This window comes from Ornithorhynchus anatinus, chromosome X1 (genome assembly GCF_004115215.2).
Source record: "Ornithorhynchus anatinus isolate Pmale09 chromosome X1, mOrnAna1.pri.v4, whole genome shotgun sequence".
Lineage (NCBI taxonomy): Eukaryota > Metazoa > Chordata > Mammalia > Monotremata > Ornithorhynchidae > Ornithorhynchus > Ornithorhynchus anatinus.
The window spans coordinates 115,530,958-115,544,720 of record NC_041749.1 but is presented as its reverse complement, the minus strand read 5'-3'; the positions used below and the strand labels follow the sequence as shown (position 1 = coordinate 115,544,720).

The 13,763-nt window shown below is 54.9% G+C and overlaps 1 protein-coding gene and 1 non-coding gene across 2 annotated transcripts; both read left to right on the top strand.

The window, feature by feature from the left end:
* The first annotated feature begins 2,347 nt into the window (after window positions 1–2,347).
* ANKLE1 (ankyrin repeat and LEM domain containing 1) lies at window positions 2,348–13,414 on the top strand. Its single transcript, XM_039910087.1, has 9 exons — window positions 2,348–2,426; window positions 5,303–5,455; window positions 6,131–6,236; window positions 6,575–6,680; window positions 9,679–11,787; window positions 12,084–12,270; window positions 12,359–12,518; window positions 12,788–12,917; window positions 13,071–13,414. The coding sequence occupies exons 1-9, from the start codon at window positions 2,368–2,370 to the stop codon at window positions 13,241–13,243; spliced, it is 3,183 nt and encodes a 1,060-aa protein (XP_039766021.1). The 5' UTR covers window positions 2,348–2,367; the 3' UTR covers window positions 13,244–13,414.
* Window positions 7,696–7,833, top strand: LOC114807232. The gene has a single exon (XR_003755284.1). It is a non-coding gene; the product is annotated as a small nucleolar RNA SNORA7 (small nucleolar RNA).
* Window positions 13,415–13,763: the final 349 nt, after the last annotated feature.

Below are 13,763 nucleotides of genomic sequence, written 5' to 3'. Positions count from 1 at the left end.
TCTGGCAATGAAATAAAGCTCCTATCATCAAATGCTGCGTCTTGGTCCTTTAAAGCAAGAAGATGCTTATTGCAGCAGACACCTGGAATTTAGGTCAGGTCTGAGGCTCCATAATACCACCTGCAGAAAGCCCAAGAGCTGAACATAGCGGGCTTCATAGAGGGGAGGACTCGATCACGTGAGAAGCAGCATTGCCTAATGGTTAGAGCACGGGCCTGAGAGTCAGAAGGACCCAGGTTCAAATCCCAGCCCTGCCACTGGTCTGCTGAATGGCCTTGGGCAAGTCACTTCACTTTTCTGGGCCTCAGTTCCCTCATCTGTAAAAGACTACAAGCCTCGTGTGGGACAGGGATTGTGTCCAACCGGATTATCTTGTATCTATCCCAGTGCTTAGAACAGTGCCTGACACATAGTAAGTGCTTAGCAAATACCATATATTAGTATTTTAGGTTGGTGTTAGCGGAGTGTAGTATGTGGGCTGGGCTGTAATAGGAAGTCTGAGTACTTTAAAACCTTTAAGCCTTTACTATGTGCCAAGCACTGAGAAGTGCTGGGATTGATCCAGTTTAAGCATATTGGACTCAGTCCCTGTCCCACATGGGGCTCAGAGTCTAAGAGGGAAAATGGGCATTTGATCCCCATTTTACAGATGAGAGAACTGTGGCCTAGAGAAGTTCCTGTCACTTGGTGGGCTGGCAAATGACAGAGCTGGCCTAGAGAAGCAGCGTGGCCTAGTGGATAGAGCACAGGCCTGAGAGTCAGAAGAGCCTGGGTTCTAATCACGACTCTGCCACTTGTTGGCTGGGTGACCTTGGGCAAGTCACTTCACTTCTCCGGGCCTCCATTCCCTCATCTGTAAAATGGGGATGAAGACTGGGAGCCCCACGTGGGACAACCTGGTTAATTTGTATCTACCCCAGCGCTTAGAACAGTGCTTGGCACATAGTAAGCGTTTAACAAATACCAACATCATTATTATTATTAATCCCGGGTCCTTCACTTGTCTGCTGTGTGACCTTGGGCAAGTCACCTAACTTGTCTGTGTCTGTTACCTCATCTACAAAATGGGGATTAAGACTGTGAGCACCGTATGGGCCAGGGACTGTTAACAACCTTTGTATCTACCCCAGTGCTTAGAACAGTGCCTGGCACATTGTAAGCACTTAAATAGGATAAAATAATAAAAAAAAGCAGGGACGAGAACTGTGGTCCAAGGCCGTTCTCTTTTCCGTAGGGCCATGCTGCTTCAGGGGTGCCGCTTCTCACAGTAGAGGAGAGCTTAGGATCCATTTGCTGTCACTTTGTCTAAGGCTTTTCCTAAACAGGAAGCCAGAGGCCCAAGCTGGCCGCAGCCTGTCCCGTCACTCATTCATTCATTAGTATTTATTGAGTGCTTACTATGTGCAGAGCACTGTACTAAGCGCTTGGAATGTACAATTCGGCAACAGATAGAGAATCCCTGCCCAATGACAGGCGCACAAACGGGGGAGACAGACAGCAATGCAAGACAGAACAAAACAAAACAACATCAAGATAAATAGAATCAAGGGGATGCAGCGTGGCTCAGTGGAAAGAGCCCGGGCTTGGGAGTCAGGGGTCATGGGTTCGAATTCCGGCTCTGCCGCTTGTCAGCTGTGTGACTTTGGGCAAGTCACTTCACTTCTCTGGGCCTCAGTTCCCTCATCTGCAAAATGGGGATGAAGACTGGGAGCCCCATGTGGGACAACCTGATCGCCTTGTATCCCCCCAGCGCTTAGAACAGTGCTTGGCACATAGTAAGTGCTTAACAAATGCCAACTACACCTCATTAACAAAATTAATAGGGTAATATATACAAATGAGCACAGTGCTGAGGGGAGGGGGAGCGGAGGGAAAGGGGAGCTCAGTCTGGGAAGGCCTCCTGGAGGGGGTGAGCTCTCGGTAGGGCTTTGAAGTGGGGGAAGAAAGTTCGTTTGGCCGTCCCGGCTGCTCGTTATCTCCTTGGCAGTCTGGGAAGGCCTCCTGGAGGAGGTGAGCTCGTTTGGCCGTCCCGTCTGCTCGTTATCGCCTTGAGCCAGAAGTGGTTATCAAAGCTGTACGAGGCGGGACCCACGACCGCCCTCGGGGCGGTCTGGCGACCAGTCCCTGCGGCCGGGCGCCGGGGCGAACGGCCAGAGCCCCGGGCCCGCGATGCGGCCCAGCTTCTGGCAGGGGCTGCGCCGCAGATTCCGGCTCCTCTCCGCGGCCTCTCGTCACTGGCCGCGCCCGGCCGAGGCGGAGACCAATGAGCGGAGGCGCGGTCAACGGAGGCGGGAAGTTGGAGATGGAGATGGCGACGGCCGGGGCGGGAAGCGGCCGGCCCAGGAGCGTGCCCCTCTACCCGCCGGCATGACTGCGGCCGCCCTGGCGACCAGGCTTCGCGCGGCGCTGCACAACGAGGAGGCGCCGTAAGACACCCTCGCCCTCGGGCCCCCGGCACCCCGATCCCCGGCGTCCTGAGCCCCCAGGCGGCCCCCGGGTCTCCAGCCTCCGCCCCCCAGCAGTCCCCCCTCCCTCCCCTCTGCCCACGCGTCCGGCCCCAGTTCCCTCTTTTCTCCTCATCCCCCGAGTTGGCCTCGGCCGTGCCAGGCCGGGCCGTGCATGCCCTATTCCGAGCGCTTTCCAGGTGAGGCCAGGGTTTCCGGCACCTCCGGAGGGGTCCTGGCAGGAAAGAAGAACCGACTCCTTAGTGTACAAAGCCCGGGGTGGAAGTGAATATCATATTGATGCTACTGACACCTCTTCACTTGTTTTGATGTCTGTCTGCCCCCCGTCCCGTCCTCCCCCCTCCCCCCTCCGCCTTCTAGACTGTAAACCCTGTGTGGGCAGGGATTGTCTCTCTTTGTTGCTGAATTGTAATTTACAAGCGCTCGGTACAGGGTTCCGCACACAGTAAGCTCTCGATAAATACGACTGAACGCACGATTGAATGAATGGAGGAAGGGTAGAGCCTTGGGGTGGGAGAGGGAGGGAGATTAAAGGGGAGAGCAGCTGGGAGCGTGGGCTCAGAAGTCTTAGACAAGAGGAGCTGGGTGCCGGCAATAGTGGTGGGGTGGGGGAGCTGCCAAGGGCCCAGCCTCGAGGGCATCCAGACACCCAGATTGTCCCCGATTACGCCCCACTCAGAAAAGGTCCAAAATGGGGACCTAGCTGCAGACTCCTCCAGCACTAGCCCCGACTTGTTGCTCAAATTTAAATGACGCAGGGGTTTAGGGGTGGGGCAAGGAAGTTACCGAGAGGAGGAAGAAGAGAATGGTAAAGTGTTGATGCTTAAGTGCTCTAATAGTAAAGCACGTAGGGTGATATGGAGTAGAAGCACTGAGGTGATATTTGAGAAGATGTGACTTGAGGCAAAGAAAAATCAATCACGGAAGGCCTCCTGGAGAAGATGAGAAGAACTGTGGTCTGGCTGATTTGAAAGGGGAGGGAGTTTCCCAGCAAAAGGGAGGGTGTGAGCAAAAAGGTGGGCGGAAAAGATGAAAACGAGACACACTGAGTAGGAGGGAAGAGTTTTCTTGCTTGTTTTTAAAATGGTATTTGTTAGTGCTTACGACGTGCCAGGCACTGAACTAAGTGCTGAAGTAGATACAAGTGAGTCAAGTTGGACAAAGTCCCTATCCCACATGGGGCTTGTAGTAATCCCCGTTGTACAGATGAGGTAACTGAGGCACAGAGAAGTTAAAGGACTTTCCCAAGGTGACACAGCAGACATGTGACAGAGCTGGGATTGGAACCCAAGTCCTCTGATTGATGCCCAGGCCCTTTCCACTAGGCCATGCTGCTCTGAATAGGTTGACTTGAAAGGAGTCAAGTGTGGAGATGTAGTGGGAGGAGAGTGGATAGGTAAGAGGGAGGGGGTGATTGAGCAATTTAAAGCCAATGGTTAGGACTTTGGGCATGATGTGGAGAGGCATAGGTAAGTAACCAAGGTAGGTAAGTGCCCAGCCCGCACACTCCGCTCCTCTGCCGCCAACCTCCTCAGTGTACCTCGTTCTCGCCTGTCCCGCCCTCAACCCCTGGCCCACGTCCTACCTCTGGCCCGGAATGCCCTCCCTCCTCACATCCGCCAAACTAGCTCTCTTCCCCTCTTCAAAGCCCTACTGAGAGCTCACCTCCTCCAGGAGGCCTTCCCAGACTGAGCCCCCCTCCCTTTTCCTCTGCTCCTCCTCCCTTCCCCATCACCCCTACTCCCTCCCTCTGCTCTACCCCCTTCCCCTTCCCACAGCACTTGTGTATATTTGTATATATTTATTACTTTTTTTTATTAATGATGTGTATATATCTATAATTCTATTTATCTGTTTTGATGGTATTGATGCCTCTCTACTTGTTTCATTTTGTTGTCTGTCTCCCCCTTCTAGACTGTGAGCCCATTGTTGGGTAGGAATTGTCCTACCTGACCTCGTGTCTCTCCTTCTACAACCCAGCCCGCAAGCTAAGCTCCTCTACTGCTAACCTTCTCACCGTGCCTCAATCTCACCTGTCCCTCTGCTGACCCCTAGCCCACGTCCTGCCTCTGGCCTGGAACGCCCTCCCTCCTCTAATCCGACAGACAACTACTCTCCCCTGCTTCAAAGCCTTATTGAAGGCACACCTCCTCCAAGAGGCCTTCCCAGACTAAGCCCCACCTTTCCTCATCTCCCACTCCCTTTTGCGTCACCCTGACTTGCTCCCTTTGCTCTCCCCCCTGCCCCATCCCCAAAGCACTTAGGTACATATCTGTAATTTTATCTATTTGTATTGATGTCCGTCTCCCCCACTCTAGACTGCGAGCTCATTGTGGGCAGGGAATGTCACTGTTTATTGTATTGTACTTTCCCAAGCACCTAGTACAGTGCTCTGCCTGCAGTAAGCACTCAATAAATATGATCGAATGAATGAATGAGTGATGAGATCCAGTGACCCCAGAATCAGGGTACTGTTGTGTCATTTGGCCACAACCCTGTTTTGAGTACTCTCAAGTGGCAGAGTGGTGTACCAGTCTCTGGGCTCCATGCCAGGCAACCGACCTGCCCTTAGGGAGATCCTGATGGGGGTGGTGGAGAAACAGGTTCAACAGCAACTGCCTAGTACAGTACTCTGCACCAAGTATGCGCTCAATAAATACTATCGAGGGGTCTATTCTAAACTGCTACTGCATAGATTCATTCATTCATTCACTCATTCAATCGTATTTATTGAGTGCTTACTGTGGGCAGAACACTGTACTAAGTGGAGGCCTCAGCCTTGGGTCACACTCTCCCCATCAGGAAAGACAAGGTGGGCTGCCTTCTCTGTCCCGCAGGAGCGTGGAAGCACTTCTGAAACAGGGTGCGGATCCCAATCTGGTGCTGCCCGATGGTGCGGCTGCCATCCACCTCGCAGCCGGCAAGGAGCGGGAGAGTGGGGTGCGCTGTCTGAGTCTGTTGCTGCAGCATGGCGGGGATCCCAATGCCAGGTAGCTGTCTCCCAGAGGCTGCTGGGATCCTGAGAACCTGAACGCTTGGGGATCCAGAGGCTCAGTGCTACCCCCCTCCCCCCACCCCAAAGTCCCTTGTAGGCGGGGATTGCGTCTACCAGCTCTATTGCTGTGTTCCATGCTCTGCACGCAGTAAGTGCTCAGTAAATATCATGGTTGGATTGATTTTATCCAGACAGCTGAGCTTTGAGGGAGGGACACCCTACATGCCCCTTCCTGGGGCTACTGACCCCCCCAGGTGGACTGAGATGCCAAACCAGGCTCCGTGCTGGTGGGTGGCTTGGTCCAGGCCATCCCTTTTCCCCTAATAATAATAATAATAATGTTGGTATTTGTTAAGCGCTTACTATGTGCCAAGCACTGTTCTAAGCGCTGGGGTAGACACAGGGGAATCAGGTTGTCCCACGTGGGGCTCACAGTCTTACTCCCCATTTTACAGATGAGGTAACTGAGGCACAGAGAAGTTAAGTGACTTGCCCAAAGTCACACAGCTGACAAGTGGCCGAGCCGGGATTCAAACCCATGAACTCTGACTCCAAAGCCTGTGCTCTTTCCACTGGTGGCTTGTGTCTCCTGACCCCTTTCAGGATCTGTGAGGGGGAGACTGAATTTCCCCCTCCCACACTCCACCCAAACCCCAGGCTTTCATTTTAGGTCTGTGGACGCGCTGACTCCACTGCACGTGGCTGCCTCCTGGGGCTGCTACAAGTGCTTGAAGCTCTTGCTGAAGAAAGGAGGGAACCCCGAGCTTCAGGATCAGGTCAGCCTCAATCAGCTAATCAGTTCATCAACCAACCAATCAGTGCTCACCCTCTGAACCCACCAGACTGTGGAAGGCAGGGACCGTGCCGCCTCCCCCTCCTCCCACCCATATCCCCTCTCCCCTTCCCCCCTCCCCTCCGTGCCTACTATACTACAGGCTAAATCACAGCCATGGTACTTGATGGGACCTCGGACTTCCTGACCCCCTCCCCCCGCCCCCGCAGCTGAACCCGGCCCAGTCTGTGCAAGGCTGTCTCCTCTCATCCGCCTGGGGACAGACATGGGGGCTGCCCGAGGACCCCAACTCAGAAGCTTTCTCATCTTGTTGTTCCCCAGGATGGAAACCGAGCCATTGACTTGGCCCTGGAGCAGGGGAACAAAGAGTGCGTCCGGATCCTGCGGGAATGCCAAGTTTCTGTGGATGAGGAAGAGGGGCCGTGTGGTAAGCCAAGGTGGCCTGCAGCGGGGGAGGGAAGAGAGCAGGTAAGGCAGGGTCGGAGAGTTCCGAAATCCAGACTACTCTAGTCGACGTTACCATAATCCGGCCACCAGGTGGCGCCACCTGATAACGTTCCCCAACCGGAGTTGGGGAGGGTGGGATTAAGGTAGGTCCAGGTGCCGGGGGCGGGCCAGACACTGGTAAGAATAAGAATAATAATAATGATCATGATGGTATTTGTTAAGCGTTCACTATGTGCCAAGCACTGTTCTAAGCACTGGGGTAGAAACAAGGTAATCAGGTTGTCCTTCATGGAGCTCACAGTCTTAATCCCCATTTTACAGATGAGGCACAGAGAAGTTAAGTGACTTGCCCAAAGTCACTCAGCTGACAAGTGGCAGAGGTGGGATTAGAACCCACGATCTCTGACTCCCAAGCCCAGGCTCTTTCCACTAAGCCACACTGCTTCTAGCGATGGAGTGAATTGGTCTAGGTGGCAAGGAGCATGGAAGAAGAATGCAGGACGCCCTTTATTCCCACAAGCCTTTCCATTTTCTGGGACCAGCATCATAGTTGCTGTTATTATTATTATTATTATCATTTTAAGCCTTTCTTATGTGCCAAAGCATTTAGCGCAGGTCTCTGCACACAGTAGGCATTAAATACATACTATTTATTGATTGGTTAATTGATTAACAATTTGTTAAGCGCTTACTATGCGCCACACACTGTTCTAAGCGCTGGGATAGATACAAGTTAATCAGGTTAGACACAGTCCCTGTCCCACATGGGGCTCACACTCTTAATCCCCATTTTACAGATGAGGTAACTGAGGCACAGAGAAGTGAAGTGACTTGCTAAGGTCACACAGCAGAAGAGTGGTGGAGTCAGGATTAGAACCCAGGTCCTTCTGACTCCCAAGCCCTTGCTCTATCCACTAAGCCATGTTGCTTCCCTTTAGGATTAAAGTCCTCCTAAAATTCCAACCCTTGCACTAAGACTTCCCTGAATAATTCCACCCCTCTCAGGGTCACACCTGGAGAGCTCCCAGTACTCTACCAGTCTCGACTACAGGAGGGAAAGTCAGGCAGAGGCCTATCCATTCCATTCCTAGCTTGGGCAGTGGCTAGTGAGTAGAAGGCAAACTGCTACCAGTCAAAACTCACCCATGCTGGGCAGCAGCAGCGTGGGAGAGAAACAAGGGCGAAGACTCAAGTTTACTGCACAGAAGGAGGCAACGGTAAACCGCTTCCGTATTTTTACCAAGAAAACTCTATGGATCCACTACCAGAACGATTGCAGTTGGAGGTGGGGCGTTCTGGGAGAGATGAGTCCATGGTGTCTCTGTGGGTCAAAGACGACTCGACGGCTTAAGACAAGGCGAGAATAACTCCACATCAGACTGTGTTCAACCCGATTTGCCTGTATCCACCCCAGTGCTTAGTACAGTGCCTGGCATATAGTAAGCGCTTAACAAATGCCATAATAATAATAAGAGCTCATTAGCTACCACAATCATCAATCATACAATCAATGGTATACATTCAGCGCTTACTGTGTGCAGAGCATTGTAAGGAGGGCTTGGGAGAGTACAGTATAGTAGGTAGACATATCCCTGCCCTCAAGGATTTTACAATCTAGTGCTTAAAATAGCACTTAGCTGTAGTAGTAGTGACCTTTGTTAGGCACTTACTGTGTACAGAACCCTGAACTAAATGCTGGGAAACCTTACAAAAAAGGTAATAGGAATAAATTGATTATATAATCAGACACATAAATGCAAGTGCTGCGGGCAAGCTATAAATGAATGTGTCGATTAGACTGTAAGCCCGTCGATTAGACTGTAAACCCGTCAAACGGCAGGGACTGTCTCTATCTGTTGCCAACTTGTTCATCCCAAGCGCTTAGTACAGTGCTCTGCACATAGTAAGCGCTCAATAAATACTATTGAATGAACCCACTACCCCACTGATTTTGCTTTTATTTACTGTGGGCCTTCGTTATGCACTTACTGTGAACAGAACCCTGAACTGAGTGCTGGGAAAGAATACATGGGAGGGAATTAAACATGGTCCCTGGGCTTCCGGGGCTCACAATCTAAGAATATAAGGTAGGCGGAGGGGATGGGTGACAGAAATATAAGGAACAATGAAACAATAAAATACCCAAACAACATAAAAGTCAAGGACAAATACACAAAATAAAAACAAAATCGGTGGGGTACTGTGGGTTACACATTCATTTATAGCTTGCCCCCACCACTTCCGTTTATGTGTCTAGTTAAACAATCAATTTATTCTGATTGCCTTTTTTGTAAGGTTACTAGATTTACCTGGACCTCAGGTTCCTCATCTGTAAAATGGGGTGTCAATCCCTGTTCTCCCTCCTCTCAGAGAAGCGGCGTGGCTTAGTGGAAAGAACCCGGGCTGGGAGTCCGAAGGTCCTGGGTTCTAATCCTGGCTCAGCCACTTGTCTGCTGTGTGACCTTGGGCAAGTCACTTAACTTCTCTTTGCCTCAGTTACCTCATCTTTAAAATGAGGATTAAAAGTGTGATCCCTATGTGGGACAACCTGATTACCCTGTGTCTACCAGCATTTAGAACAGTGCTTGGCACATAGTAAGCCCTTAACAAATGCCATCATTATTATTAGACTGTAAGCCCCATGTGGGACAGGGACTGGGCCCTATCTAATCATATTGCATCATTCCCCAATGCTTAATACAGTGCTAGGCTGATAGCAAGCACTTACCAAATACTCCAGTGATCATGATAATGATGATTATAGAGATAATCAGATCAGGTCCAACACACAATCTAAGAGAGGATTAGACAGTGGGTCTCAGGTCTCCTGATTCCCGGCCTGGGCTCTTTCCTCTAGACCCCCGAGCACAGTCCTAGGCTTGTCCCCTTTCCCTGAAACTAAAGGAGGAGGAGGAGGAGGAGGAGGGAGGAGACTTTGGAGGGGCAGGGGGCTAATGTGCTTTCTGGGCATCTCCCAGTTCCTGCTCGCGGTGAGGACCTGGGCAACAGCCTCTTCTCCGTGTTCAACTGGGATGGGATGGACCCCAGCCATCTGTGGGAACTTTCCGATGTGACTTCCGGGCCTCTGAGCAGCACCCACCTGGTCCTGGAGGAGGACTCGGCTGGCTCCTTCAGAAGAAATGGCCTCAGGAGTGCCCCGGGGCCACCAGGCTGGACAGAGGAGGTGCTGACCTTGGGAGGGTCTAACCCGGAAAGCCCCAGGCTGCTGGATCCCCAGCTCCAGGAGAGGAGCAGACTCGTGCGTCCTCTGGCATCTGAGGGGTGCCCCCGGACCTGCTCCTCTGAAGCCGAGGGACACGCCCCGGCTGACTTGTCCGACACCATCACCATCGGGGGAGAGGGATGCGTCTTCGGGCCATCCCCTCAGGGGCAGCTGGCCTGGGCTCGGGAAGACCTTCCTCTCAGCTCCCCAGGAGCCCTTGGGGCCTCTGACCTCTCCTGCCCTGCCGGCTCCCAAGATCTCAGCCAATTGCTGGGGTTGGCTGCCACATCCCCGGATCGTACCTACCTGTTCTGGCACAACTGCTGTGCCACCCCTGGGACCCCAGCCAAGGCGGAACCCCGGGACACAGGTCTGGGGGCCAAGGTGGGGAATCCAGGCAGCAGTGGCACTAGCAGTTACCTCCAGCCTGTCCAGGACGAAGAGACAGAGGGCACACCAGAGAGCAGCAGCAGGGAGGCTGGCCCCTCCCATAAAGAGACCCAAGACACCTGTCCTGTTGCTCATCTTGGGCATGGGGACACCGAGATCGACCCTGAGGTGACTTTTGACCTACCACCACCCTCTGCCAAGTGTGGGGGGTTCTCGTGGGCAGCAGCATCCCCCAGGGAGGGGCCAGCAAATTCTGTCCTCAGGGCCGAGCTCCGAGCCATGATGCTGTCCACCAAGGTTCCCCCGCCCACCACCCCCCATGCCCGGGGCCGGGCGTCGGAGTCAGACACCCTGCCGATCAGGGAGATCGGTGACCCGGATGCTTGTGTCCCCCCACCCAAAGCCCCTGGCAGTCCTGCTCCTGAGGAGCCCTTAAGTGCCATACTGCAAGGGATCCTACTTGCCCCCCCAGACTACCCCCACCAGGAGTCTTACCGCTTCGTCACTCCGCGTACTCCCAGCCGCCTGCGGGCCTCAGCCTCCCAGAACAGCAGCAGCTCCACCACCCTCTTTGATGAGAGTCTGGAGCTGCCGCGGAGGGTCCAGCGGGTCCGCAGCCCCCCACGGGAGGCCCCACCTGCTGCCGGCAGCCCAGGCGATGACGATGGTGATGCGGGAAGCAGCAGCCACAGCAGCAGCCAACTCTCTGGGGACCTCCCCCACAGCCTTAGCGGGCCAGGTGCCCCTCTATCTTCACCTCCAGCCTCTCAGAGTAGCTTGCTAGTACCTGGGGGAGATGGTCCCCCACCCTTAGTCTCCTCTGATTCTTTGGCGGGGCCTGAACCCAGTGCCCAGTCCCCTCAAAGCACCCTGGGGGGTGACAATTCATCTAACAATTTCCTGACAGATGACCAGTCCTCCCCAGACAGTGAAAATAGTGTCCAGAGGTGGTTTACCGAAGAAGAAGAGTCCTGGATGCCCCAGCCCCTCTGGCCCTGCAGCAGCTATGCCCAAAAAGGGGCAGCGGAGCAAGCTCCTGGGGCCCAGCACCCAACCCAACCTCGCTGCAGCTTCAGCCGTCTGTCTGCCCAGGGACCGTCCCTCCCTGAGCCCCCCCTGTCCCCCGGGGGGAGGCCCCAGCAACTCTCGGGGCCCGAGCCCGTGGAGTATCTGTACACGGATCCTATGGCTGGGCACAGCCTGATTGAACGGCACCTGCCGGGCACCGAGGAGAGCGCCAGCGACACTTCGGCCTCCGATACCACCATCATCTATGACTGGCGCAGCTGTATGAGGCAGCAGAGCACACCCCCTGCAGAGGCTCCCCGTTTGTCAGACCTCTCCGACCAAGACCTCCTGTGTCAGCTGCGTGCCCACGGGAAAAGCCCGGGGCCCGTCACCCCTTTTACCCGGAAACACTACTTGAGGTGGCTACAGGAGCTCCAGAATGCATCACCTACCTCTGTCCCTGGACGTCCAGCTGGTGAGTCTCTCCCCTTCCCACTCCGTCCCCTCCCCTACCATGCCTTGATTCAGTTAGGACCAATAGAGCCTACCTGGGGCAGGGCGGGGGGCCGAGGGGGGAGCAGGTGGGGAGGTACGCCTAGGACAGGAGAGTCCTTCTGAGGTCTAGGCCTGCCGGACCCGATTCGAGTTGGGACCAGAGTATTCTCCCTCTGGCCTGGCTGGAGGACCCCATGGGTTGATGCCCAGATAGGCCCCAGGTGCCACGGTCCTGCGAGGCCTGGCTCTGATTCAGGTTCTTCCTAGCTGGCTCCCCCATGGTGCCCCGGGGGCACAGCCCGGAGCTGACCCTGGCCTTACGGACGGGCCAGGTACCCGACGCCCAGGCGGACGAGGAAGCCCTGGCCCGGCAGTTCGATCAGCCAGACAAGAGCCAAAGGTGGCGTGAGGGCATCCTCAAATCCAGCTTCACCTACCTGCTGTTGGACCCCAGGTACAGCTGTGGGGGGATGCTGCCTGGGGGAAGGAGTGCCCAGCGGGTGAGGGGAGGGCACCCAGAGAGCCTCCCGTCTCCTTCCCAGGGTGACTCAGAACCTGCCGGCCCGCTGCCAATCCCTTAGCCCGGCCCAGTGCTTCCAGACTTTTGCCAGCGCCATCTTCTACGTGGGCAAGGGGAAGCGGTCCCGGCCTTACCAACACCTCTACGAGTCCCTAAAGCATTACCGCAGCAGCAAGAAACAGGTGACCGGGGTGTCCCATCCCCACTGCCCTCCTGGCTCCATTGCCAATAACCCCAACAGGCTCCTTGTCACCCTTGGCACGTCCCCCAGGGCGGGGCGGGAATAGTTGAAGCGGGACCAGCCAGTCAGCCTGAAGGCTGGGAGACCTTGGGCCCAGAGGCTGATCCGGCTTCTGCCTCAAGTTGAGAGAGTGGCGGGAGGCATGAGCGGGTTAGGACAGTGAGGTTGGGGGGCCAGCCCTGATGCCCTTCCCCCAACCACCCTCTCCAGGCCTGCCCCAAGGTTCGCCACATCCTGGAGATCTGGGCCAGTGGGCAGGGGGTGGTGTCCATGCACTGCTTCCAGAACGTCATCCCAGTGGAGGCCTACACCCGCGAAGCCTGCCTGGTGGACGCGTTGGGTACGTTGTCCTCTTTGTGGGGGGATGGATTGGGGTCAGGATGCTCTTGATGGATGCCCATCTTGCCCCACCTTCCCTCCTTCACTATTTGATGCTGTACCCCAGCCCCCCTTTACAAGATGGGTCCCTTTAAGGCCTTCCTCTCCCCTCCAGGGATGCGGACGCTAACCAATCAGAAGAAGGGGAATTATTATGGTGTGGTGGCGAGCTGGCCCCCCCGGCGGCAGCGGCGCCTGGGCGTCTACCTGCTGCACCGCGCCCTGCACATCTTTCTGGCTGAGGGTGAGAGGCAGCTGAGACCTCCGGACCTCCGAGCTGGGCCGTGAACCCGACCTCGGAGCTGGCCGACGGGGGAGAACCCGGGAGGCCGAGGACCATCAGACCCAAGCCAGCTCTGTGAGATGAGCGGGGTTCAGTGGGGTGTGGGGTCTCTCTCGGGGCCACATTGGGTCAGCCCTCCCCAACGCCGAGAGCTCCAGCTGGCCCTCTGGCAGAGAAGCAGCGTGGCTCAGTGGAAAGAGCACGGGCTTAGGAGTCAGAGGTCATGGGTTCTAATCCCGGCTCTGCCGCTTGTCAGCTGTGTGACTTTGGGCAAGTCACTTAACTTCTCTGTGCTTCAGTTACCTCATCTGGAAAATGGAGATTAAGACTGTGAGCCCCGCATGGGACCTGATTACCCTGTATCTACCCCAGCGCTTAGAACAGTGCTCGGCACATAGTAAGCGCTTAACAAATACCAACATTATTATTTACACGGCCAGATTAAGTTATTCATGGATTTCGGGAGGTTGGGCCTCTCCTGCCTCAGAGTAAGTTGGCTCATTGTGGAAGCAGCCCTCCTCCTCC

Excerpts from the sequence above, each read along its gene's own strand:
- ANKLE1 (XM_039910087.1), top strand. The coding sequence starts at position 2,368 with ATGACTGCGGCCGCCCTGGCGACCAGGCTTCGCGCGGCGCTGCACAAC. Across the intron at positions 5,456-6,130 it reads GGCGGGGATCCCAATGCCAG|GTCTGTGGACGCGCTGACTC; the intron begins GTAGCTGTCTCC and ends CTTTCATTTTAG. Across the intron at positions 12,918-13,070 it reads CTGCCTGGTGGACGCGTTGG|GGATGCGGACGCTAACCAAT; the intron begins GTACGTTGTCCT and ends TCTCCCCTCCAG.